General features: G+C 42.9%; 1 protein-coding gene across 5 annotated transcripts; it reads right to left on the reverse strand.

The window, feature by feature from the left end:
- Positions 1 to 1736: 1736 nt before the first annotated feature.
- SPATA18 (spermatogenesis associated 18) lies at positions 1737 to 26945 on the reverse strand. Of its 5 annotated transcripts, XM_035112480.3 has the most exons (13): positions 26569 to 26945; positions 23703 to 23808; positions 23472 to 23572; positions 22362 to 22480; positions 19158 to 19253; positions 16517 to 16651; positions 15474 to 15711; positions 14008 to 14166; positions 12893 to 13068; positions 11482 to 11605; positions 10318 to 10416; positions 7140 to 7185; positions 1737 to 6197 (listed from the first exon to the last, which is right to left on the reverse strand). In XM_035112480.3, exons 1-13 carry the CDS (start codon positions 26653 to 26655, stop codon positions 6190 to 6192), a joined length of 1494 nt encoding a protein of 497 aa, XP_034968371.3. In that variant the 5' UTR covers positions 26656 to 26945; the 3' UTR covers positions 1737 to 6189. The 5 variants fall into 5 exon arrangements, with proteins under 5 accessions (XP_034968371.3, XP_060134767.2, XP_034968373.3 ...); XM_060278784.2 differs by lacking the exon at positions 19158 to 19253 and having other exon boundaries at positions 5536 to 6197; positions 26569 to 26889; XM_035112482.3 differs by lacking the exon at positions 10318 to 10416 and having other exon boundaries at positions 5536 to 6197; positions 26569 to 26887.
- Between the last annotated feature and the right edge of the window lie 934 nt (positions 26946 to 27879).

Genomic DNA, 27879 nt, shown 5'->3' on the forward strand with positions numbered 1-27879 from the left:
GGCACCATCTGGCCAAAGTGCCTATTTCCAGAAGAGTGGGGAGGAGCAGGGGGCTTACCTCTAAAAAATTCAATAGGAGATACAGTTGGATTCTGCTGCATAAGCAGAAGGTGCTTCTTCTCATGCAGGGATGAGGGGAAAGTATTATTATTATTATTATTATTATTATTATTATTATTATTATTATTATTATTATTATTCCCTACCTTTCCCCCTGACAGAACTCAAGGCTGCTTCCAGGTGAAAATAAGAATTGCTACTGATCTTATAGCATACCTGCTCACCATAGATAATATGACTCAAAGCACAAAAATTAATTGGACACTAGATTGCAACTTATTATCTGTAATTGTGACGCTCCTCAACAATGAAAAACAGCAATATTTCCCATAACTTTGCATTTTTTGCAGTTTACTAAGTAATCTGCTTTTTAAAGGGTGGAGAGAGCATTTGACGTGATGGTTCCAAACTGTGCCACTTTTTCAAGTGTTCCACTTGTGGGCAAACCAGCCTCATGCAACCAATGTGCTTAAGTCTAATTAACGCATGGAGGGGTTAAGACCATAGAGTAAGCAGTCCTGTCAGCCTTAACTAGGTCACTCCTGCTCACCTTGGGAGAAAGGTAATGAAACCTACTGTTCACCTGAGAAGCTGGTTGCTCCAAGCTCAGACCCCATGGCTCTAACAAGCCTTTCTGTACCCCTGAACCAATAATCCCCAAACTTCCACCACTGTAACAAAGGCAAGTTTTACTGTTGTGTTTTCTGACTGATGTATGGAAAAGCACATAAATCTGACATTTGGAGAGTTTGTAAATCCATTTTTAACTTACCAAACATGTGTTCTTTTCCTATGCTGGAAGAAGAGGGGAGTTTTGGAACTCACAAGGTCATATTTTTAAATCTCTGCTGGGATTCTCTCACCAAAGAGCACTTGTCCCAAACCTGGACCTTGGCATTCAGGAATTCTCCTTTTATACATATTTTTTCCCTACCACCAACACTACTTCCATCTGAAAACACTGCAAAGCCTTACCCATTAGTGGCCAATCCTGAGCTTCTTGTTGTTTAGTCGTGTCCGACTCTTTGTGACCCCATGGTGATCCTGAGCTAATTTCCCTTTATTTCACTGAGGTTAGAACAGCATCCGTGTGTGGCATGGGACCGCAGCCACTTAAACCTCTGACATTTATGACTTATCTAAAAACATTTTACTAGCCTCTGACATTTTGGGAGCTGAACATGGATATATATTTGTTGAAAAGTTCATTTTATTGATGTGTTGAACAAGAGTGCCATCTAGTGGGTAATGTTATTTCTCTCTCCCCCCTTTTTCCCCAATTAATTTTTATTAGCTTTCCTAATTTTAAACAAATTAACAACAAATACAGATGTAACACAAATTTAAAAATTGACTTTCCACCCCTCTTCAAAATGCTTCTATTCCCTCCCTCCTTCACTGCTTACAGTAAAATACCTTTTCTTAATTTCTAATACTTTCCCATCAATTCCTATTTCCATCAGCTGTGCATGTTCAATTCCTGTTTAGATACCACGTGACCATTTCCCCAATTAATCAAACAGAATTATTTTTCCTTTATCAATCCGTATAACTCACAATTTTCAATCATATTTCCTCCAATACAACTTAATCTTCAACAAATGATGCATTCTCAAAAGTTAAGTACATGTTCATTCATCCCTAGCTGTTCATAATTTATTTCAATATTGTCCCACTACATATTTTAAAACTTTTATTGCAGTATTGTTTGATTATAAAACATTGTACAGGCACTTTATTCACAAGATAGTTCATGAAACATGGTACAATGTAAACATACAGCATCAGCACTCACTGTAGTCAAATGATGCATGGTAAGATATTTGCTACAAAATATTGGTTTTCCAGTGGACTTCACTAATATATATATGAACACAAATTAAGAAAAAAATTCTGTAGTTAAACAGCAATTCAAAATATATGACATATAAAAATATCACAAAAAATGCAAATAGAAAAAACAAGATTATGTCTGACTTTACAGCAAAGTGGTTCTGAAAGATATTTAAAAATCTTCTAAAATATGACTGATGTGAGGGCATCTTCAGATCAGTAGGTCCAAAATAATGGATGTCTATTATTAAGCGTATGTATAATTTTCCTAACAGTTGGGAAATTACACTGCCAGCCTCAGAGTTGGTGACTTGCCCATGGTCACCCAAATATCTTCATGGCTGAAGTGCTCTCTTGCAGTTCCAGGTTTTTAAAAATACAGGCATGATCTCTGGATTGACACTTAGGCATTTTACTACAGTGGTACCTTGGTTCTCAAACTCCAAAAACCCAGAAATGTTCCGGTTTTTGAACGTTTTTCGGAAGCTGAACTTCTGATGTGGCTGTCGGCTATTGTTTCCAGGGGAACTGCACCAATCAGAAGCTGTGCCTTGGTTTTCGAACATTTCAGAAGTCAAATGGACTTCCGGAACTGATTAAGTTTGGTGCTTTTGTTTTTGCTATTTATTTTGTGTTTTTGTTTCTGAGGCTTTTTTAAAATTAATTTGTGTATGTTACTGTGTGGAACCCAGGTCAACTAGAATACCGTCGCATTTATTTTATAGTACAGTACATTGATTATTGCTTTGAATTTATGGATCAATGGTCTCGTTAGATAGTAAAATTCAAATTGCTGTTTTAGGGGTTGTTTTTAAAAGTCTGGAACGGATTAATTCGTTTTGCATTACTTTCTATGGGAAAGTGAGTCTTGGTTTTGGAATGGACTTCTGGAATGGATTAAGTTTGAGAACCAAGGTACCATTTTACATGGTTATACATGACCCCATCATCCATTTCAAATCTAGATCTCTGACAAGGCCACTTCATACATTCATACATTCGTACCACAGAGATCTGGGAGCCACTTTCCTATGGCTTCTTTCCATGCTTCTTTGGTAACATCCTAATAAGGAGCTGTGCTCAGGGAGTGCAATAAAGGTAAAGGGACCCCTGACCATTAGGTCCAGTCGTGACCGACTCTGGGGTTGCGCGCTCACCTCGCATTATTGGCCGAGGGAGCCGGCGTATAGCTTCCAGGTCATGTGGCCAGCATGACAAAGCCGCTTCTGGCAAACCAGAGCAGCACATGGAAACGCCGTTTACCTTCCCGCTGTAGCGGTTCCTATTTATCTACTAGCACTTTGATGTGCTTTCGAACTGCTAGGTTGGCAGGAGCTGGGACCAAGCAACGGGAGCTCACCCCGTCATATGGATTCGAACCGCCGACCTTCTGATCAGCAAGCCCTAGGCTCAGTGGTTTAACCACAGTGCCACCTGGGTCAGGCAGTGCAATATTCACATGCAAATGTTGCCTGTTCCAAGCGGTTTGTGAAGTTTGGATGGGAAGGAAGCACATTCACCACACGTTGCCTACCAAAAAGCACAATGGAGTGAATAAGGGGACCTAACGTCATAATCCTTATTGTGGGAATGGCCACATAACAGAGCATATTCAGATCAGCACTCAACATTGATTTTATGGATTGGTATGGAGAATCTCTACATAATCGGTGGGGTAACCAGGAATATAAAATCTGAATGGGTCCTCATTTAATCCAGAAGAGGTGAAAAGTTGCTTCAGATAGACACACACACACACACACACACCACACCAGTTTTGAAAGCTCTAATGTACTGTGTCTATTTAATCTTTCATTTTAAATACATCTTTCCACGACATATCACACGCAAAATCATTGTGCAGAGCAAAATCTGCTCTGAGTGTAGCTCAATGTAACAGCATTATCACTGATCACAAATAACACTGTTTTGGAAAATCACACAGCATTAGCAATGCTTATCATATTCATTTCCACTGCCTAATGATTATTTTAGTAAACATTATGAACCTGTGTCGGGTACAATGCCTTACTAACACCAGGAACAGAATTTTGATATGATGTCTCTGTGTAATGTTTGGAATACCATTCTTCATGTATATGCTATTGAAATGTTTGTTAGATTTCCTTTAATCTAATCACCTGGCTATGTGATGAAAGATAGTATATACTCTTTACAGAGCTCAGATACACACATAATAAAAATTCACAATGCTATGCATTGGCCTTGGTATGTAGATGAGCTTCACTTCATACCAGGGTCAAGTTCAGATAGAATGGCAAACAATTTTTTTTGCTACATGAAAAAACTGACAAATCTTGGGTCTGCATGCTTCCCCCCTGCTCCCCCTTTTATATGCTACAGGAGAAGGCAGGAAGTTTTCACTTCCAGTGTTAAACAAACCACAGTTGCCTGACACATTCAAATTTGGAAACTGTGGCTTGCTTGGCTACGGTTAGTGAGAACAGGACACTATGACATCACCATTTGAGTTCCTGGCTTGTTCTCACACCATACTTTAACCAAACAACGGTTCTCCACATTCAGATGTAGAACAATGGTTAGCTTACAGCTAGGAGTGGGAGCTTCTGATTGCTTCCTTATGGTAATGAAAGAGGTCTGAACCAATCCAGTATCCTTTTTAAAGTGGTTTTCTTTTACCCCCCCCCAGCTTTTTTAATTTAAGTGTCAAAAATGTAATATGTGAATAAGCAAACAAGTGCTTTGAAACACATATATCATACAACATGATTGCAACTCTCTATTAAATTTATCTCTGTGTAAAAATTTCAATGTTTACATTGCCATAAACAAGGGCGAGTGTTTCTTATGCTTAAACTGGTTTCCAGTTCATTTCTTCAATGAGCTTTATTGGGTGGAGAGCTTCAAAGGTCTGCCCAGGTCATGATCAAGGTTTGAAAATGTAAACCAGTGGTGGAAGAGCAATTTCAGTAACCCAGCTCTATTATTATTATTATTATTACCACTACTACTTAGGATTATCTTGGTTTACAGAAATATGTGCAATGTCTCTCGTAACATTTTTACAGATCAGTTTCATTTATTGAGACATTGGGAGGGAAAGGGGGAAAAGAGATGGGGGAAAGGTGGATTCAAAACACCCACCCACCCCACTCACACATGAAACAAAAGCCACCACAGCCAACCACAAATGAACAATCATACCCTAGGCCAGCTCTTTTATTATGAATCCAAGTTGGTCTGCATGACTGTCACTTATTTGAAGCAGGCAATGGGGAATTTGCAACATTGCTGTAAACTTTGCAGTATTCAGCAAAATTACAAGAAACTGGGAAGAAGGTAAAGTGACTACACTCCCTAAGGAAACCAGAGGACTAATTAATGCGACTAGATTTTTCTTCCAGAGGGCAAAATAATTTCAATGAAGAAAACCATGCAAAACTCATTCTGTTTTGTAGTAACAAAAGGAAATTCCACAATTTTGCTCAAGCACCATGTCTGGGGTCAGAAATAAGAGGCTGGTCTCAGTAGAATAATGTTCTAACCCTTAGCTACATGTAAAAGGACAAGGACTCAAACAGTCATTGTGCTCCTCTTGGGGTATAGAAGAGAAAGAAACACCCCATCTCTTGGAAGAAAAACACTGTTATCAGCACCACATGTTATAACAGCAGGAATATAATCTTCAAAATACAGATGTTATTTTTCTGTAATTTCAAAATCAAACACTTTAATCAGATGTTATGCTTTTATGACCGTGTTTTGTCCCAACAACTTTTATTGACATGATCCAGCATTTCTACACCCCATTGATTTTGCTGGGACTTTAATTACCTTAACTTCACATCAACTGAGCCCTATATAAGCACCAAGTACTGTATTTCAAGTGGTAGCCTCAATGTATCATAGTGCTGAATACTTAGCAGTCTAGTTAAGTGTATCATTGTGAGACAAAGAGGATCTTGGCACTGCACTCCTTGTGACAGTAACTATTTTCCTGAAAGCACTGCTTAGAAGAGTGGTGTAAACGAGTTTTAAAAATCAAACGAATTTTTTAAAATGCCTATGCAAGTTTTAATCAGATTTGTTGCATTCAGTCCCTTAAAAAAACACACACCAGAGTAACCAAAAAACAAAACAAAAAAACCACCCATACTAATAATCATCAATCCCCATTCACTCTCCTTTTGGAGTGATTCAAAACTGCTGTTCACATTATTTTAAGTGAGGTTTGAGGTACTCTCGGAACAGGAAGCGGCACCACAGAAGCAGATTGATCCAGATGTACAGAATCAAAAAGCATATCCAGTTAACCTAAATTCCTATTGGAGAAAAATACATATTTCAGTATGTAACTTTTGGGGGAGGGGTTAAACTTCTGCAATTGAAGGACTTCAAGATAGGACTGTATTGGCAATCCAGACATTCTTTCTGTAAGTTGATCCAATAACACCCTCTCTTTGAGGGGGGCAACTCCGCCAACAGGGCAAGCATGTCCACCCCAAAAATCCTGATACACACACAATGATGCAGGCATAGAGCGATTAGTAGCAGTGTAGGGGCTCAAACAGATTGTGTTGGGGGAGAGCCTTGTATCTGCTAGATTAAAAGCTCCCTTGCTTCCCCAACACATCTACCGTATGGAGTGTGATTGGACCCCAATCAAACATATTTTCCCCTCCCTCCACCCCATTGGTGTCAATCTGGCAGACAACAGTAAAGAAAAACTGTTTCGGGGTGGAGAACGTTACCCAACCCTAGCAGGCCTATGAATGTGGAGTTGGCTCCTCTCTACATCTATGTACACATGTGGGTTAATCTGCAGTCAATCAAAGGGCTAGCAAAACTGGAGTAATGGCAATGGAACTGGCTTTTATCCTGGAGGTTGAGCCAATTATATTGAGTATTATATTAAGTGTTGTTTAGTTCTGTGCTGGATTGCGGCTTTGAGAGATCATTAGCCTCCAGAAAGGCAGCTCTAAAAGACACCAGAGATTTTGTATAATTACAACAAATATGAAGAAGGCATCATGGTTTGGGACAATTTGGATGAAACGTGTATCACAGAATTCTATAAACAAAGACCAGAAGTCTGTCTACAACATATTTAAAAAAAATGAAAATCCCATAAATGAAGACCAATGTGTTCTGTTTATATATATATATATAAAAGAACACCCTGAAGATTGTTACATTATCTCTTTACTTGATTGCTCAAGCATTTCAAAGCCATGATCGTCTAAGTTCTGCACAGGCCCACTTACTTGGGCTTCCGCTCCTTAACGGGGAAGAGCTGCGGCTTCGGGATCGCTAAAAGACACACAAAACAGGAAAAATTAATATAGTCTGATTCCTCCCAACTCATTCTAAAAAGGCATTATGTTGTAGAAGCTAAATACAGCTAGTACCACTGGGGAACTTAGACTCTTTTCTTATATTTTCTTATACTGCAGTGTGGCTCCTTCCCATGTTTGAAGGGTAATCTGGGACCGGCTTGGTCACATTGAAGGAGGAGAAAATCTCTATACGTACTGGAGTTCTTTCCCAGATCAACATTCCTCCAGTTTGCAGGAGGAGTGATGTTGACATGGGAAGGAGGAACAGCATGTGAACTTCTCAAACAGCCTGGAATTTTTCTCTCTACCCTAGTGTCACTGGAAAAAAGTGCTGCCATGACTGTCACATGGCCAAGATTGCATGGGGGCCATTTTTGAATTGGGCAACACTAAAAAAGAAAAGAAAAAGGCCTTCACTAACTTAAAATCTTGTGCAATTCTCCTTCACTTTATGATACGTGTAACAACCAATATCCCCCTTATATGGTACAAGCTTGCAGGCCAAAAACTAGATTGTGCTCCTGCACATAAAGCAGACTTCAGGGATGGGTCTCACGGGGGTAACCTGAACTATAAGTAAACATGCTATAAGTTTTTCCTGCCAAAAGGGAGTGGGGAAGAAAGGCTTTGCTGTGCTCACTTTCCTGCCGAGCCTGCCATGGAAATAGCGGAGGGAGGAACACAGATTGATTAAATAAATGACAGCTCATATATATGTGTGAGGAATGACCAGGTTAACATTACTTAAAATGAGAGGTAATCCAATTTACAAGGAGAACAACAAATTGGCTTAAATCCTGCTTAACTGGTTTGCTTTTGGGTGCCATGCTAATGTGGCTTTATTACTTAAGAAGATGGGATATCTACAAGCTCCACAAACCTGTTTATAACTCATTTGCTCCTCCCTTTACTGAAGCAGGAAAACAACCCAGGAAGATAACCATAACTTCGTGTTATGTGTAGACTAGGAACTATGTCTTCCAAATGGCTTCCAAACAAACCAGGATATGAAGCCATGATTTAAAGAAGATGGTACAGTATGTGGATTCTGCATTGTTTGCAAGTCAATAACCATAGATCCCAGTTCACGCATAAGAAAAAATGATGGCTAATTGCAGTTTCCCAGTTAATTCCCCCACTTGTGGGAACAGAGGGGTAAAGTGGTTGTGGGCGGGTGCATAGAGATCGTACATATTCTGGTTTATTAAACCAGGATGTGACTGGTTAAACCAGACCATAGATTAACGTTGCTGAAGAATATCCATTTTTTATTCCCTCACATTGTGCCTTCATCGCCACAGACAAGTACATCCAGCCTGTTAATAGCGGTGCTTGAGTCACAAGGATTTAGCAGTGCACTATTTATACATATACTGTAAAAATTAAATTCAGAGAGTGCTGAGAAGCTTTTGAAGGAATAGAGGGCTTCCTATTTCATACGTGCATATAGTATGCACAACATCAATGGTAAATTACAGAATGGCAAATCCATTAGCCTAAACAGCAGTGAGGTCTAAACACATGCAGTGAACGCACCCAGTGTTTTTACTCATGGATTAATTCATGAATGCTGATCATTTACTTATTTATTTTCTTACTTTTCTTACTCACCCTTCACTAGATGGTCCCGGAACAAGTTACAAGAATATTACAACACAATATTAAAATCAGTTAAAACAATTTGCAGCTAGAAGAATAGGGTGGGTCCTAAAAAATCTCTCTCTCATGGGCCAAAAACCACAGTAAAGATATGCATCTTCAGCATATGACAAAAGCTATACAATGATCGTTTCGGATGCCCTAATGTGGGGAGAGAATTCCACAGCATAGGGGCTGCCACAGAGAATGCCCTCTCCCAGACCATCACCACCTGAACCTTTGAGGGCAGAACTACCAAAAGGACCCCCTCTGCCAATCTAACACCTGAGAGGATCTGTAGCAAAGCCTTTCAGATATTTTAGTCTTAAGTCACTAAGGAGAGTAGCTTGAATTGGGCCTGGAAACAAACAGGCAACTATTGCAGCTGTGTTAAAACATCCAGCCTGGAGCTTACCAATTCATCTGTATCCAAAAGGGCCATAGCTGGTGAACCAGCCACAGCTGGAAATAAGCACTCCTAACCACTAAGGACACCTGTGCAATGTTGAATCCAGGAGGAATCCCAAGCTATGTTACCTGCTTCTTCCAGAAGAGTGAAACCCTGCCTGGAACAAGAAATCTCCCCATCCCTTGGATTTAAGAACTCAGAACTTTCTTATCAGGATTCAGCTTCATTTCATTGGGCCACATCCAGCCCATGGAAGCCTCCCCGGACCAATCTAGCAACTGAACCACATTTCCTGATTTCAGGTGGAATGGAGAAAGAGAGAGAGAGAGAGAGCTGGGCATCACTCACATATTGAGGAAACCTCACTCACGATGACAACCCCCATCTGTTTCAATGATGTGGGCATCAAGCTGGAACCCCACAGGGCTACTCGCATGGCACCCAAAATGGGCCCCCATAATTAATTTATGGAAACAGCCCTCAAAAGGAGGAGTGGGGCCACTGTAATACAGTGCCCCCTCCCCAACCGCACCTCCTGGAGGTGCTGCAGAAGGATCCTGGGCCAAGGATATCAAAAGCCACAGAAAGATCAAGGAGAACAAGAAAGGCTGTCCTCCCCTCTCTCTTGCCAGACACATGTCATCAGCCACAATAAACAAGGCAGATTTGGTACTATGACCATGCCTGAAATTGGATTGAAACTGGTCTAGTTTCCTCCAAACATACCTGAAAATGAGTCACCACTACCCTCTCAAGCACGTTCTCCAAAAAGGAGATATTCTCATGCATTCATGGACAGATGTTGAGGGATAGGCTTGCGCCCATCCTGTATATATTGGCAAACACATCTGTCTATACTTCCCTCCTTCACAAAAGACTACCAAGTAAATCCCCAAGCTTTTACCATGCTGATCCTGCCCTCATCATTCAATGCTCATATACCAAAGGGGCATAAGCACACACCCCCTCAGCCCCCTTCCCTTTTTGCAATCCCTCTCATTTACCACTGGCTTTGTTTTTATCTTGGATTATTACGTTGAACAGGCTATTCTACTTTACCAAATGTCGGGAGTGGCCTGCACTAGGAGAGAGAGGCCTCAAGCTACAGCTGCGGCTGCGGCTTCGGCTTCGGCTTCTGCTTCTACCCCTTTGAGACCACTGAAACAAAATATAGAATATGAGAAAAGGTATATTAAGCAAGCAGCAGTCACTGTGGTTACATTACAGTCATACCTCGGTTTAAGTACGCCTCGGTTTGAGTATTTTCAGTTTAAGTACTCCGTGGACCTGTCTGGAACGGATTAATCTACTTTCCATTACTTTCAATGGGAAAGTTCGCTTCAGGTTAAGTGCGCTTCAGTTTAAGTCTAGTACTTCTGGAACCAATTGTGTTTGTAAACCGAGGTACCACTGTATGTGAGAGGAAGGCTGCTCTCCGAAAGAAAAGGCTGGATTCGCATGACTCTAACGTGCTTCCCAGTTAAGGCCTCGTGTGCAGGCAGAGGGCCTTCTCGGTAGTGGCACCCGCCCTGTGGAATGGCCTCCCATCAGATGTCAAGGAAATCAACAACGATCTGACTTTTAGAAGACATCTGAAGGCAGCCCTGTTTAGGGAAGTTTTTAATGTTTGATGCTTTATTGTATTTTTAATATTTTGTTGGGGGCCGCCCAGAGTGGTTGGGGAAACCCAGCCAGATGGGCGTGGTATAAATAGATAAATTATTATTATTACTATATTCTTGGGAGTTGTCCCATACACAAGCCCCTTTGAAATCTCAGCTCCCTCTGGAAATGCCACTGAAACTGCAGGTTGTGCAAAGTAGTATAATAGCTTACATTGGTGGAAGGGACTACTTCTTGATAACTGCTCAAAAGATATTCTCATATGTTTCTCATATACCAGCCAGTTTGTGAATTGCTTCATTCAGACATTTCTGGGATGGAAACTATGACCTGGACCCAAAGTTTGCTTTTGTAAATGAAGCAAAGCTCATGTTCACAGAGCAGGGCTTTTTCAGCCTCTCTCTCCCCTCTGCAGATCTCTGTGCCCTGCCCCAAATCTACTCCTGGAGGTCGGGGGCCTTTGGGAATGGCTTGGGATATGTCGTAGGGGCCTGAAGATGGAAGAGGAGTTGGCAGTAATCACCATCCCGTTACTGGGAAGCAACTTAGGATCCAAGTCTATCAGTTTAAATCTTAACCAGAGTAATGAAGAATACTTACCACAGCGCCTCTTCTTGTGACTGCCTCTCCTTTCACAAGGACACTATCTTCTTCCATAAGAGCAGGCCATACATGATAGGCCACCAAGGGAGCTGTAAATTCAGAGTCATAGCTGCGACGATATCTGGTGAGGTGCAAAGAGGTTTAGCTTACAACAGAGTTTGCAGTCCATACGCTCCTCTTGCAGTTACTTTATTCCATCTTCTTTCAAGTAATTCAGAACAAGGGCACATAGGGCTATCCCAATTAACTTCTAAAAAATCAAGTGAATATATAATAAAACAAAAACAATCACACCCCCTCCCACAAACACATTTAAAAGGCCACATTTAAATCAGCCAAAGGCCTGGTTATAGAGAAACATTTTTGTCTGGTACCTAAGGATATGTAATGAAGGCACCAGGCAGGTTTCCCTGAGCAGAGCATTTCACAAATGGAGCCACCACAGAAAAGGCCCGTCCTGCTCTCATGTTGCCACCCCTCAAACCTCTTGCAGAGGAGACACATGAAGGGCCTCAGATGATGATCTCAGGGTCTGGGTTAGTTCATATGGAGAGAGGCGACCCTTGAAGCATTGTGGGCCTGAGCTGCAATCTGCACAATGTGGCATAGGCCACTTCTGATCATATGTGTACAAAGTTACTAATTACATTATAACTACTGAATAACATTCACAATAACCAGGCAAAGGGCCCAGGGGCGCAGCAAGGGGGCAGGGCCTCTGCACCGAGCGGGCTTTTTACGTGGAGTTTGGAGCTGGAGGCACGCGGCTTTGGAGTTGCCGGGGGGGCGGCGATACCCCGTTATGTAGCGACGCATGCGTCATTACGTAGCGACGCCGCACCCCCCCCCCCCGGGAGCACGGCAATTTGCCGCCCCAGGTGTCGCAGCAGCTCGCTAAACTGCTGAAAGGGCCTTCTTGGTAGTGGTGCCCTCCCTGTGGACAGCCCTCCCTTCAGATGTCAAAGAGATAAAGAACTGCACAACTTTTATAAGACATCTGAAGGGAGCCCTGTAGTGGGACGTTTTTAATGTCTGATGTTTTACTATGTTTTTATATATGCTGTAAGCCGCCCAGAGTGACTAGGGAAACCTAACCAGATGGGTGGGATATAAATAATAAAACTATTATCATTATTATTATTAACATTGGCTCAAATTCAGCATGTGCAAACAGAATTGTCATATGATTGGAGGCAGTGATGCTTTTGAATATGCCTTTGGAAACCACAAGAGGGGAGAGGCTGCTCCTGTGTTCGAATCCTGTTTGGGGGTTTCCCATAGGCATCTGGTTGGTTACTGTGAGAACAGGATGTGCAAGTCTTCTTCTATCCTTATTGCACTGCCATGACTTTGGCACACTTTATTTTCCCACTGGAAATACAAGACCGCATACTTTCATTTCACTCACTTGTACTCGCTGAAAAGTTCTCCATCTGTACCAAAAGAAATGTCAAGTGGGGGATCCAAAGTCTGCATTGAAAAGGCGACGCGACACAACTCGCGTATTAAGCCGCTGATCATGAGAAAATCGGTTTCGGGTGGGAAGGAAATCTTAGGGTTGATATTCATTGCACGAATGACCTCCTGAAAGGAAAGGAACAGAAATGGTTTATTTCCTAGAAAATATACAAAACTGAACTGCAGGAAATTTTTGTAAGCGAGAGAGAATAGAATTAATGTCTCCAAAGTGTCAATTGCCCTACTCATGCAAGTTGTCGTATGTACATGATGTTCACTGGTGGTTTCTTGGGAGCAGGGTGGCTGGAAGGTATCATCTACACCAGGCATCCTCAAACTGCAGCCCTCCAGATGTTTTAGCCTACAACTCCCATGATCCCTAGCTAAAAGGACCAGTGGTCAGGGATTATGGGAATTGTAGTCCAAAACATCTGGAGGGCCAAAGTTTGGGGATGCCTGATCTACACATTTCTCAAGTTTCATTAACCTAAGCAGAGCATTGGTGGGATACAATGTTTTGAATGAATGAATGAATGAATCAGCCATTTGCCATAGCAATAAAACAACAATACGATATACCAAAGAATAGAAATAAAAAGTCAATTATATAAAATACATTTTAGGGTTTTGAATCAATAGTCAAACAGTAGTGGATCTTATACTGATTGCCCCAGCTAAAAACCTTGCAACCTTTGCTGTCACCTGCTCAACTTGATCTGCCAAGAGAAAGGACACTGTGGCAGTGGCTGGGCGAGCCAGAATGGACAACAAAAGAGAGGTGATAACCTCATTCCTCAAGTCTTTATAAAGAGTGCAAGCCGGAAGGACATGCGCCACCGATTCGGTACTGCCATCTCCACAGGGACATAAGCGTTTTTCATGTGGAATCTGTTGGAATGGTCCCTCAGTACAGCCGAGGGCAATACATTCCATCTTGCGAGAGTAATAGCGAATCTATATTTTAGAATTGCTAGGTTATGAAGATAGGGTGCCAGAGAGTCGAAATGGGAAGGTGGAAAATAGTCATACCATGGGCAAAGGGATAGAATGTTCTCACAGACTTACGCAGACGCTGGCTTGAACATCATACAGATCCTCCTGGCGAACAATGTAGTCCATGACCACGTCTTCAAGCGATTCAGGCCCTGAGTAACTTAGGGACAGGGTCTTCCGAACACGCATTTTGAACTGCCTGAAGGCCATCTTTGCAGCACGGAAAGACTCCTGCAAATGATAAAATAGTTAGTTACATCTAAAAGCCCAAGAAAACAGAGGCCATTTACCACATTGGCCCGAATATAAGCTGCACCCGCAAATAAGACGCGCCTTTAAAATTGAAGGGGGTTCAAAAAGGGAAAAAAAGACAATACCCAGGCTGCTTCGGGGTGGGGGTGGGGCACACTGCTTTGCTGGTGGCATAAGGTTTCGAATATAAGCCGCACTTTAACTTTTCACAGTTTGAATTTGGAAAAAAAGAGTGAGGCCTATATTTGGGCCAATATGGTAAATTTTCTGAATCCTAACTTCACAGGTAGACTAATTGCTCCTCGATGTGATAATTTGTCTTATATAGTAACCCTGTTTCAGATCCAAAAGCTTGCATCTGGATATCCAATAATAGTCTTTGAGTCCTTGCAACACAAAAGGTAAGTTGCCATCTTTCTGTGATGGCAACTTATCATCACTTCTGCTCCAGGGGTCTTAAAAAAATTAAATCTATAGTGAAACTAACAAAGTATTCTACCACTTCAAAGAAGAAAGAAAGAAAGAAAGAAAGAAAGAAAGAAAGAAAGAAAGAAAGAAAGAAAGAAAGAAAGACTGAACATGGTCAGGTAAAAAGATGAAATATATTAAAAAGATGAAAGAAACTTGTACAAAAGAGGCAATTCAGCAATATTCCAAGACAAGGCATAAACAGCAGATCAAAAACTCCTATAATCAAAAACAGCACCAGACAAAATCATATTTGGATGGAATTTGCCATCCGTGCGACTGTTGGGTTCTTAAATAAACTACCCCCCCCCCCAAAAAAAACACCAGACAGCCACAAATTGAGTTGGGTCTGCTTCCCCTCTGAGAACCAGAGTTGGTTGGTCAATCTCTCTGATATGGCTATAAAGAAAGCTTTTTAAAACCAGTTTGTTAGAGAGTATGTGGAAGCATTCTTCAAGCCTTGAGCCACAATTCCACTCTGTTTTATCTTCAAATGTGATCCCATTCAGTCCTAAGCTCCTCTATACCAGTACAAGTTTTTAAAATGAGGCTGCTTGCCCTATTAGAGGTTTACAATTACTTTCCATTTCAGCAGTAAGACCAGACGGCAGAAACTCCAGCAATGGAAAGAGAAGCTAATGAACCCTGTATATGTCTGCTCAGACTGCACCGAGATAAACAGAGCTCGCTCCCAGGTAAGTGTGTTTAGGATTGCCAACTGACTGTTGTCGACTCCAGCTGATGTAAGAATAAGGTTTGTCTACTGCTAGGTTATGTGAGTGAGTGATTCTGAAAAGAAATATTGTGACACTTCCTACCACAACTGCAGTATAGATTATTCTCTGAACCATCTCCAGATCGTCGACGTAACTTCTCAAGAGGCTTTGAGCATCCAAGCGCTCCTGAGCATAAATGTCACTGAAGCGTTCCACAAGGCGAGCCTGTCGGGAGGCGTTTGTAAGTCTCGCTCGTCCAGGTGAGGAACTTCTCTTGGAAAGCGGACTAGGTGATCTGCTTCGCATAGATCTCGGGGAAGGAGATCGGCTTAGTGCAAGTCTATAACAAAATTTAAAAATCACATTAATGGAAGATCTTTATCCTTACAAATGTATGTCCTAGACCAAGGGTAAGGAACCTGGGAGCCTCTCCCATCAGCCCCAGAAAGCACGGCCTATGGTCAGGGATAAGGGAAGTTGTAGCCCAGCAATAACTAGAGGGTCACAGGTTCTCCATCTCTGGTTTAGACTATTATCTCAAGAAGCAGAATTTAAAGAAAGAGAACTTTCAATTCCAGTTTATTCATTAATGATGATTGTTGTTATGCCTGGAGAGAGACCTGTATTTTTCTTTGCTTATATTACTCTATAAAGCATTGTGTAAACTGATGCCGCCATCATAAAATAATCCACTGCTCTGAGCTACATTTCCCCCACTGCTCTGAGCTACATTTCCCCCCTCCCCCAGTTTCTTCAATAGAGTTGATATATCTAAAGTCCCCCTTAGATAACTTGAAGCATAGCATCTCTGGATCCAAACCATAATAGGACGATAGACAACATAGAATCATAGAGCTGGAAGAGACCACAAGGGCCATCCAGTCCAACCCCGTGCCAAGCAGGAACCACAATCAAAGCATTCCTGACAGATGGCTGTCAAGCAGTTCTTTTCACACAATGGAACTTGTCCTCTTCCTTCTCTCCTCAAGGGGCCCATGTCCTTCCCAAATCTGCTCTGGAGGGCTGGGGGGAACCCCAAAAACAGATTTAGAAGGTGCACAGAAGGTGCATGAGGAGAGGGTACCACTCTGTTGGTTAGCACCCACAGGTTTTAATGGCTACTTAAATCAGATGAAAAGCCTTACCTGTTTTGGAGAAGAGATTTTTGAGCACCAAGGATGGCAATCTCATCCTTCAGTGTTTGAAGCTGCTGTTCATAATCACTCATCCGGTCCAGATTTTTCAAAGCACACTCTTCTTTTACCCGAGAAGCCTTTAGCCTTAAACACAAAAAAATAATTCTGATTAAAAGAGGTGTTTCTACAGGAATCAATATCCTGCTTTCCAACTATACTAAGGAATCTATTTGAAAGAGCTTATAAGAATTGCAGAGTGATCACTGTGCAGCAAGGGGAATGCGGAATGACGTTCATCGTATGTACATTTGACAGAAACCAACCATTTTTGCCCACCAAAAGCAACGTGAAATTTCTCAAATCTCTTTTCAAGTTGCAATGCCACAAAAATAGGTGTAGGTATGTAATTATGCAGTAGAGTTGCTTAGGGTATATCTGTTACAAGCCAAGAACCTCCTCATCCTGCCTCCTTCTGCTTCTCAATCACTCTTGGGGTTTAAGACCAGAGACCATGTGGCATCCCTCTGGACCAGCTCTGGGTGATGTGTATTTAGGGCAGTGTTTTACAATGGTTCAATTCCTACCTAGAAGGTCATACCCAGATAGTAGCATTGGAAGACTGTGTTTCAGCTCCATGATCTTTGTGCTTTGGCGTCTCACAAGGAACAACCTTGCCCCCAATGCTGTTTAACACCTATGTGAAGCCACTGTATGCACTAATTCTAAGACAAAGTGTCATCAACATGCCGATGACACACGGCTCTACTTCTCCATAACATCTGAGTCAGCGGAGGCTGTGCACAAGCTGGACTGTCGTCTGGGTGCAGCGAGGGGACTGGGTGATCACCAATAATCTGAGCTTGTGCGATCATATTTTGTGATATTGTATTTTTAACTTTTTATGTCAATGTATTTATGAAGGGCAGGCTTTACAAAAATTAAGTCAATAATCCTTCAGCAAGAGACAGCTTTCAAACACACAGGCACACACAATAAAATATCAAAACACAAAGTTATAAATTCTGTGTCCTCAAAGTAGTCAGTGTTTGGCAAAAACATGTGGTGCATATGAAGAAATGTAATACATTTATATCACATGATCTATCATCATTCGATTATTCTACACTTGATGTCTCCCCTGTAAAGGGGGAAACCAACTCTGAAGACTGATATTAGAGAACAGGCAGCATTTTCAACAAGCTATAATTATAGAAAAACAGGCTCACCTAAATCACAAGAACAGTGTTGTGTGTTTGTCAGGAAGAATCTAGCGACATAGCTTAGATAAGCTAATTTAAGACCGTCTATGAAAGTAACTTGAACAGACTTTCATTTGGATTTGAGGAGCAACAAGACCCAAACCATTCCAATTCACAGTACACAAGGCATGGCTAATTGATTTTCTACGCACATTGGCACCACAACCAAAGAGTCACGCATCTGACCTCAAACTGCCTCTGATTTCTTAGATGGGCACACTCATGCTTCAAGAAGAACAGAAAAAAAATGCACCATAGGCTTGAGTTTTCTCTACACACTCAGATTACTGCAAATATAAAAAAATGTGCCTAAGCTGCAATTTGCCAGGCAAAGATATGCTGAAAACCAGAGGAAACTATGTATAACATAGTTTAACATACTTTAAGCTTAACATACTTAAAGACCACGGGGGCACATCTACAAGAAGAATTCAGAGAAATGCAGATTTGCACTGAGAAGTTATGGCCAATATTCAATGGGAAAAACTATGGCAGTTCAACAAATTGAAAGTTGCAGTGTCAACCTATATAGTTAACCACACGTGGCTAACTTGTGGCCCTCCAAATGTTGCTGTACTATAAGTCCCATAATCCCTGACAAGTGCCCAAGCAGGCCAGGGCTGATGGAAGTTGGGGGTCTAATGATTTCCAGAGGGCAACAAGTTAGCCCCCTTACCATAAACCAACTAAAAATGGCCAGCCACACATTATTATATTTTGCTCAAGACTGACATTATAACCAAAGTTCTTCTTTTCAGAGATTGGTACTGGGAGGAAGATTCATCAGCATTTGCCTAGAGCAGGCTTTCCCAAACTTGGGTCTTCTGCTGTTTTGGGACTACAATTCCCATCACCCCTGACTAGCTAGGGATGATGGGAGTTGTAGTCCAAAAGCAGCTGGAGACCCAAGTTTGGGAAACCCTGGCCTAGAGCAACAGAAAACGGGGCAGAGGGAATCAACATTACACAATGGCTGTGTTTGTACATCCCGCTAAACCATGATTTAGCACAACATGCACAAGTTGCAACACACCTGAGCGAGCCCTGGGCTTACATGGTCTCTCTCCTGCATAGCCAGGAGGAAGAATTTGGAAGCCTTCCCCCCCCCCACTCTTCCAGTTTCCACTGAATTTGGCTTATTACTTCATCCAAATGCAGGGTTGCTGTTTACTGCTAACTACAGTAAGTTTCAAAACAAGCCAGCTTCAAATCTTGGGTTATGAAGCCAGCTTGTTTAAAATAAACTGTGGCTTATTCCTTGTTCAGATGCAACAACAAGCCACGCTCATTTCACAGCAATCCATTGCTGTGATGTTACAAGTGCAACCAATATGAGCAACCACACAAAGATAATCCAAAACCAACTTTGCCAGCCACCGTGTTTTCCTTACTCTGCTTTTAGATGAACAATTTCATCCTCTGCTGCCAAAAGAGTGGTGGCGGATTTGGTCTTTGTGTCTTCAAGAGCCACCTGGGCTTCTGCTAAACTGCAAGAGAAATCAACACCCAGAGATACGCCTTTAATACAAATGGCACAAATTCTGCTAACACATTCAACGAAACAGGAAATAAAATCTTAGAAGGGCATTTGCATTTGGAAAAACAAGTACACTGCAGAGCCAGTCCTTCAGCACATAAGCACATCAGCTATAACAACAAACATCAACAAACATAAATTCCAAACTCAGGGCAATTTTTTTATGCCTAGTGCCCTATTTCAAAGTTCAAAATATATGCAAGCATTTATGAATGGCATAGACAGATTGGGACAGCCAAACATAAACTGCGAAAGCCAAATCCTTTATAGGCCTACTTACATGAATTTTGCTTACAAAAGCCAGTATTTGTACACCTGCTGCAAGCATGTATTTCAGGGCACTTCTCTCAAAAACCAGCATTTGAACCATTGGCCCATTGACTCCAGGAGCGATCTTCCCCAGGTTTGATCCCTGAGATCCTTTAACTGGAGATGGCTGGAAAGTCAACATTTGACCATCTATACAAAGCAGAGGCTCTGGATCCACCCTAGCATATAAACTGATCAGGGCCGGCTCTAAGGCAAGGCTGGGTGGCGCAATGAGCCAGGCCGCCGGGCCGCCAGGGGGGCACCACGCTGCGTCCACCAGACAGCCACGTTGCGAAATGGGGCGGGGGTGGGGTGCCGGAGGGATCTTCGCACCACGGCGCCAGGGCGCCAGATACGCTTAAGACGGCCCTGGAACTGATCCTTAAATCTGTGTCCATTCTTCTCACAGATTGGCAGACACCATCTAACAACACTGCTTATTCATTCCGCTGCCCACCCCCAAAAACAATCATATACACACTCCCTCCTCAAATCCCAATTCAATAGATTAACTCTGTATCAATTCCTCATGTCTTCTTTCATACACAGGCTGTACAGAGAAAGGGAAACAATTCTTTCATACTGCCATGATAAACAATTCCTGTTGTTTTGTGCGTGATCAGTGCTTTCCCCCCCAGGGGGTATGCATACCCCTAAACATTGTGAAGTTTGGCCTCATTGAGGGGCAGTATTTCAATATGAGTAGGAAAATGAGAGTACCCCTAAACATTTTTTTAAAGAAAAAAAAGCACCATGCGTGATTATTAGAACAAAGGTGAAAGGACAGAGATACAAGAAAGGTTGTTGAAGTAATTGATTTGAACGTGTCACACTATCAAGAAACAGAATACACATCTAAAAGCAACTGGAACATCACTCCCTACATTCAAGTTCATTCTGAATGTGTGTCAATAGATTAAACTGAAAAGCTGTCTATATAGATGAACTTTCCGAAACTGACTGGCTACAAAAGTGAAAATAAGCTTTAGGGAACCCATTTCCAGCATTGTGAAAGAAGCGGATTCCACTCAGCTTTAAAAAAAGAACGCTATAGATAAAGTATAACAGATATATTGCGTTATTCACCTGAGATTAGCTAAAATGCCACTGAAGAGCACATTACTAGTATACTGTATTATGAAATAAAGACTTGGTCGTATGTCTTTTGATCTAAGGCATGCTCACACAATACTATTCAACCTCTTGAGTCAACATTATAGCTTGTAACCTGAAGTACAAGAAATAAAGAAGTACCCTTTCCTCTGGGAAACTTCTACACCAAAAACAGGAACCACGTACCACCAACCTATCCTGGACCCAGAAACAACCTTCTGAGCTGCATTGACTGGAGGGGACTGGACTGGTTGAATTATCCTATACAGTGGTACCTCGGTTTACGAACACCTCGGGTTACAAACTTTCAGTTTACGAACCATCGAAACCCGGAAGTAAGTAACCCGAGGTTTCCAAGGCCCATGAAGGCCTCCGCGAGGCCGGGCCTTCGCCGTCGCGCCCCTGCGGGGTGGAGAGGCTCAGGGTTTAGAGAAGCCGCCATCGCCGCCGCCGCTCCAACCAGAGCCAGACACACCGCGAGCCACCCCGGCCAGTCCTGGCGTCTGGTGGCAGCGGCGGCTGCTCTGAAAAGGAGGAAGGTCGCCCGGCCGGCACCGCGGAGAAAGAGGGAAGGAGAGCTGCGAGCGCTGCCACCGCCGTGCAGCAAAACTACTCGCCAAGCCTCTCACTGCTGCTGCTGTTGCTGCTGCTGCGAGCCCTTTTCTAGGTGCGAGGTAAGAGCTTCCAAAGGGAACCCCCCCCCCCCGGTTTCCCGCACTTTACTCAGCCGCCTTGACTGAGACGCGGCCGCAGCGCAGGGCACTTGCTTCGGGGAAAGGCTCCTTTCTGCGCAGTTTGCCTCCGTGAAGGCATCGGAGCCCTTCCGTGGCTACGTCCCAGTCACGGACGCTCCGATGCCTCCATGGAGGCCTCCATAGGCCTCTTGGTAGACAGTAAATTTTTGTTAAATTGCTGCTTTAGGGGGTGTTTTTAATCGTCTGGAACAGATTAATCTACTTTCCATTATTTTCAATGGGAAAGTTTGCTTCGGTTTATGAACGCTTCGGTTTATGAACAGACTTCCGGAACCAATTGTGTTCATAAACCGAGGTACCACTGTACATGTGAACTGGGGGGGGGGGTCCAGTATGCTTTATAAGTACATGTGGTCCACCTACATAAGCAGTTTACAGGCATGCTTCTATTCTGTGGGATCATCATAGCCATTACAGTGGTACTTCGGAAGATGAACAGAATCTGTTCTGGAAGTCCGTACAACTTCCAAAATGTTTGGAAACCAAGGCACGGCTTCCGATTGGCTGCAGGAAGCTCCTGCAGCCAATCAGAAGCCGCAGAAGCCCCATTGGACGTTCAGGTTTCAAAGAATGTTCGCAAACTGGAATGCTCACTTCCGGGTTGCGGCATTCGGGAGCCAAAACGTTCAAGTTGCAAGGCATTCTCAACCAAGGTACGACTGTACTTAGATAAAGATGCAAATAACAAAGTCCAGTTAGGAAAAGGTGGGTTGGAAATGTCATTGTGGATTTATTATTATTTTTAAGAGCAGCTTTTCACCACCATGTGGTGGCTTAAAAGGCTTTCACTACAGCCACGAAACTGCAATTCTACTTATCCTTATAGTTCCAAACCTTAGTGCACGAAAAATGTATGAATGGAAAATAATTAATTGTCCTACTCTTGTTGTACAAAACTGAGCTGTAAACGAGTGCTGTTCAGCTCTTTCTCCAGCTGATGTATTTCTTGGTCCCGGGTGCAGGCCATTTCCTTCATCCATCTGTTTTTTTCACGTGATTCCTACAGTGAAGTAGAAATACAGTGTGTAAAAGCTAGAAATAAATGTATGTACGGGGGGGGGGGTAGGGCAGGGAGTTCTGTTAATGTTTCAGAAATATTGTGATATATCTTCCATATATCTTAAACTGATTTTAAATAAAGTGCTTGCATTTTATTCAGTAAAAGGAAACACAAGCCTCAGGAGAAATTAGCTTCTATCAACAATATTTGTTACACAGCAAAATCTACTGGAATGTGGAGATAAGCCCCTCACCAATAAGAAATTTCACCTCCGAAGCATGCCTGATCTCCACCCCAATCGTTCAGCCCGGACACTGAGGTCCAGCTCCGAGGGCCTTCTGGCGGTTCCCTCCCTGCGAGAAGTGAGGTTGCAGGGAACCAGGCAGAGGGGCCTTCTCGGTAGTGGCACCCACCCTGTGGAACGCCTCCCATTAGATGCCAAGGAAATCAACAACTATCTGACTTTTAGAAGACATCTGAAGGCAGCCCTGTTTAGGGAAGTTTTTAATGTTTGATATTTTATCACTTTTTTATTCTGTTGGGAGCCGCCCAGAGTGGCTGGGGAAACCCAGCCAGATGGGCAGGGTATAAATAATAAAATTATTATTATTAGGCTAATATTTCCATTATACAAAAATATAAAACAGCCACATGGAAGACTTCCACAAAGCAGCTATAGATTAGAAAAGTAACAATAAGACATTACAGGAAAATCACCTTCCACCTTCCTATGGGTGGACCTCTGCATCCAACCTATTGTAACACAACGTCACATCTGCCTTGAATGTGGCGTTTATCACAATAAATCTGGATATACAATATATCTCTAAAACATAATCCTCCATTTGAAGCATGGACATAAACTCAGCCCCTGTCTGCATCTCTTCTCAAGGGGATGAAAGAGATAAGCGCAAGACTGGAATCAAAGCCTTTCTATCTTATGCTTCACCCATTCTAGGAAAAAAAGGGGGAAATTACAAGTGTATTGTACCTGCAAGTGAGAAGAGCTTCCACAAGTGTGGCTAGAAAAACAAGTGCCCAGCCATGGCAACAGACGAGACTTTATTGTATCCACACCGGCATAATGTCCACCTGGGTCAATGAGCGAAAGAGAGAGGAAGGGCAGTGTATATTGATAAAATGTTTTAAATATCTGGGCACAAGCTAACCATCACCTGTAATAAATATAAGCACATAAATTCAGAGCTTGGAACAACCTCACCTTCTTGGCTTGTTTTATTCAGGATTGTGAAGAGTTGCCCCTGAATCATGGAGTTCAGTTCCATGATTTCACAGCATCGGGTCAGATTCTGATCACATGAGTTAATCTGAAAATCAGAATTACTTTGGTTACTCCAATTCTGCCAATATATTGCACCTTCCACCAACGGAACTAAGTTCAATAAAAGCTACAATGCATCGCATTCCCTGTGACCAACAAGATAACAATTTTGCATACTAAGCAATGGATCAGAGGCCAAAAGGTCATGGGATATTAAATCCCGCAGCAGAAACTAAAGAGCTTACATATGCATATGCAATTAGAACAAAGAAGTAACCTGCAAAATGTATCATATCTGCAGCCACAGACTCTATCACTAGAATCCTAAGAGTAATTCCCAGCAAGCTGTAATATTCTTTAGGCTATTGCTTTACAAAGGAAATTATATGGGGTGTATCTATAATACCAGCTGAACAGCATTACCTTGGGGACTGTAGTTCCATGATCTAGAGATCTCTAACCACAGAAAGAAAGAAACTAGTGACACGTGGCTTGGACTTCTAAAATGGAATTCAAAGTCATCTTTGACTCTGCACACAGAAGGGGTGTCATTCCCCAATCCAGGCACCCCCAAACTGCGGCCCTCCAGATGTTTTGGCCTACAGCTCCCATGATCCATAGCTAACAGAACCAGTGGTCAGGGATGATGGGAATTGTAGTCCAAAACATCTGGAGGGCCGAAGTTTGGGGAAGCCTGCCCCAACCCCTAGTATTTCTACGTACAATCCCCATTTGATTGTCAATCACAGTGAAGATCACATTCGGTTTAGATCGGGATGTGCCACTCAGGACAGCACAGAAACCTTTTTCTGTAACAGAGAATTCTCAGCACCTTCGCTATGTGCCTACAGATCTGTACTAACATGCTTTACCCCAGCCTAACATGTGGGCATTATGAGACTGATTCATGCTCACTTTACTTCCAGTGTGACTTCTCTCAAGAATAAAAATCAAGTTCAGAGCTGTCTGTTGCAGCCAATAATTTCTTTTGGAAAGAAAATCTAAACACACTTCTGTCCAGACAAATCATGTGAAGGTTTTTTTACTCCTTTACTGAACTACCACACCTTGCATGAGAACTCAAGGAATAATAGCATTAGCCACCACAGCTCAGGGGTTACAGTTTGAAGTGACCACAGTGGAAGGGGGGGAAACTGGTCTGAATGTACACTTCCTTAATATGCCACATAGCAGAGACTTAGCAGAGAAAGCTGTCCATAGTTTAAAAGTTTTTTTTTAAATGTAATTAAAATACATTTAATTTTTATAATTCCTGTGTGTGTATAATATATAAAAAGTCCTACTGCCAGGCATGTTTGTGTTTTGGTCAAAGATCTTACCAGGTGCGGCATTTTGCATTTATAGATAGCTTTTGGAAAGCATGTGATCTATACAACCCGATGCCAGGCTTTATTTGCACACACATGCTAGTTCCTTCATGATTTATGGCATCAGGTGATAATCTGCATGTGTAAACAGACTGCCATGGGTACCCTACCAGAAACAGAATTGAAATATCACATCACATAGCACAATGCTTTTCCCCTTGAACCAGTTCGCACATTCTGCTGTCAGCCATCAATGGTAATCAGGTGGCATACATGCACAGGCAATCCATCCCCGAAACTCCTGTTAGATCCAACTCATATAAGGTCAAACTGTGCGCTAGACACATCCAAACAAATAAGCCTCATGCATGCCAAAACTACTACGCTGGAACACAAATTGTGGACACAGAAGTTGGAACAGATTAGGAGGAGGAGGAGAGAGATTCAGTGGAGGAAGGCTGGAAGGTGCTGTTGACAATCATTGGTTTCTATTGGTGATGTCAGGTTAAGTTGAAGTTATAGGGAGAACTAGTCCAGGCCTGCTGTTTTTGGCAACAGCTGCATGTATGTACCATTATCATTTAGTTCCAGCCTTTGCCAGGAAAGATCAGGGTTCAAATCTCAGCTCTTAGATCCACTGGGTGTCCATGGGAAGTTGCTGTTCCTCTGTTTGACCTACCTCACAGGGTTGTTGTGAGGATAAAATGGGAGTCGCCATTTACGCTGGCCTGAGCTGCTTGTAGGCAATAGGATTAAGAATTAAGAAATGTAGGGAAATACCGTAGTTCCAATCTTAAAACAAACAAACAGTTAAGGGTGTTAAATGTATAAAGGAAAAAAATAACGTGTTAGGGCGAGGGGGAGCTGTGGTTAACTGTAAACGAATCAAAAGACTCAATCACAGCTCAGTAGAGGAGGAGGAGGAGGAGGAGGAGGAGGAGGAGGAGGAGGAGGGAAAGAGACTTGAGCAATCCCTCGCTGCAAATCATCGCTGTTCTTACTACGTTTCCCGGGCAGAGTATCGTGGCGTTCTATAACCATGGCAACCACAACAGTGTCTGGCGCGGAAAACCGGCGTCCTTAGTTACTACTTTCCCGGGAAATGGCTGGAGGTTTCCAACACACCACCAAGCTCAGCCCTAATCTCCCGCCATAGTCATCTCTCCACGCGCAACAAGCTTAAACTCACAAAGCTGCGTTTGGTTGCAATGCTAATCGTCTCCATCTTTCCTAATGAAGATGTTCATATTATTGTAGTTAAGGTTAGTTTCTGAAACGATCTCGCCGTTTCCTGCGGTCTCCACCTCGCCAGCTCCGGTTTTTAGCAAGGGCGGGACGGGTGGGAAGATGAGTTAATATTTTTTGCCTGGTACAGATTCAAAGGGGACAAAATCGCAAATGCATCTAGCTGCCTCCCCATCGTTATTAGTCAGAGAGGATAGAGCCGACTTCCAAAACACGCGTTCGAGCACACTCACGTGATAATCTTTATACCAGTTCTCCAACTTCTCCTGTAAAATCCTGCACGTCTCGTTGTTGATCAATCTTCTCAGGCAATCAGCCATAGCTCCCTTTCAAAGGTGAGAGAGATCAGGGGTGAATGGAGGATGGATCTACAAGCTTTGGGGAAAGAGGGGTGGCTTCCCTTCCTACAAAACAGCTAGCATCGATGTCCCTGCTTCCCGGGTATTTTGATTTTGATTTTATTTTTCTTTTAGCCGCCCTAGAGTATCAAAAGGTGGGAAGATCGGCGAAGGGAGATCCGCTGCTGCTAGTTGGCTTTGCGCTGACCTCAACCTAATTTTTCCCCTCCGCGAGTCTCCTCTATGATTGGAGCATTTTATACTCGGCGATTGTTAAACAAACTGACGTTTGCTTTGCTCGGGTGCCAGGGACGCGGCGGCTGCGCGAAGGGAGCCTTTTGGTTGTAGCAACGCCGAGAACCCCACCTCCCTCCTCGGCCCTGCCCTCTCGGTTCCTCCGGGTCTGAACTCAAGGAGCCGAGGGAAATGATCCCCGCTGGGTCTCTGCTGGAATCCGAGAGGGGGAATCCTAGGAGAAGCGCCTGTGTTTGTGTGTCTCCTCCCTCCACTCAGTCAAGCGGCCCTTCGAGGGGGTTTCCTTACCAATCAGGAGATCCCCCACATGGTTTTCGTCTCTGCGACCGCCTCTTCTCTCCCTGGCTTGCTGGCCACCTCTCGCCAAGCTTGCAACTCGCGTGTGAGGCACAGCGAGGCCACAAAACGGCCTTTATTACGCTCACCGGAGATGCAATTTAAAAAGATAATAATGGGGGAAGAAATCAATCCCACGAGGGCTTTGCGTAATGGGCACCGGGAAAGAGACCACGACCCCTCGCTCCAGGGACTGTCCCCTCTCTTGGGAATCTCCATGCATGCAAGGAAGCAGGTCGTCAGTGGAGCTCACGAGCTGGTAGCCGCTTTGACCTACCTACCTATCTATCTACCGGTACCTACCTTCCTTCCTTCCGCCCGCGACGGGTCGCACATGGGGTAGTTCAGAAATAATGCTAGATCACACTTAGGCACTAAATGAACCAAACCCTGTTGCTCATGTGCTCCTTCATCTTCTGCACTCTCAATTTCACCTCCCACATCAGATTTAGCAGCAAAATACAGTTTACGGTTACATTCAGATATGGCAAAGCAGGGTTTAGCGCTGCTAAACCTCAACTGAGACGGGAAACTTAAAGCACAGAGTTAGTTCGCGCGGTATACTCATGAAATAATCCAATGTCAACCATATCAATATAACTTTTAAACAGGAAA

This window comes from Zootoca vivipara, chromosome Z1 (assembly GCF_965207765.1).
Source record: "Zootoca vivipara chromosome Z1, rZooViv2.hap1.1, whole genome shotgun sequence".
Lineage (NCBI taxonomy): Eukaryota > Metazoa > Chordata > Lepidosauria > Squamata > Lacertidae > Zootoca > Zootoca vivipara.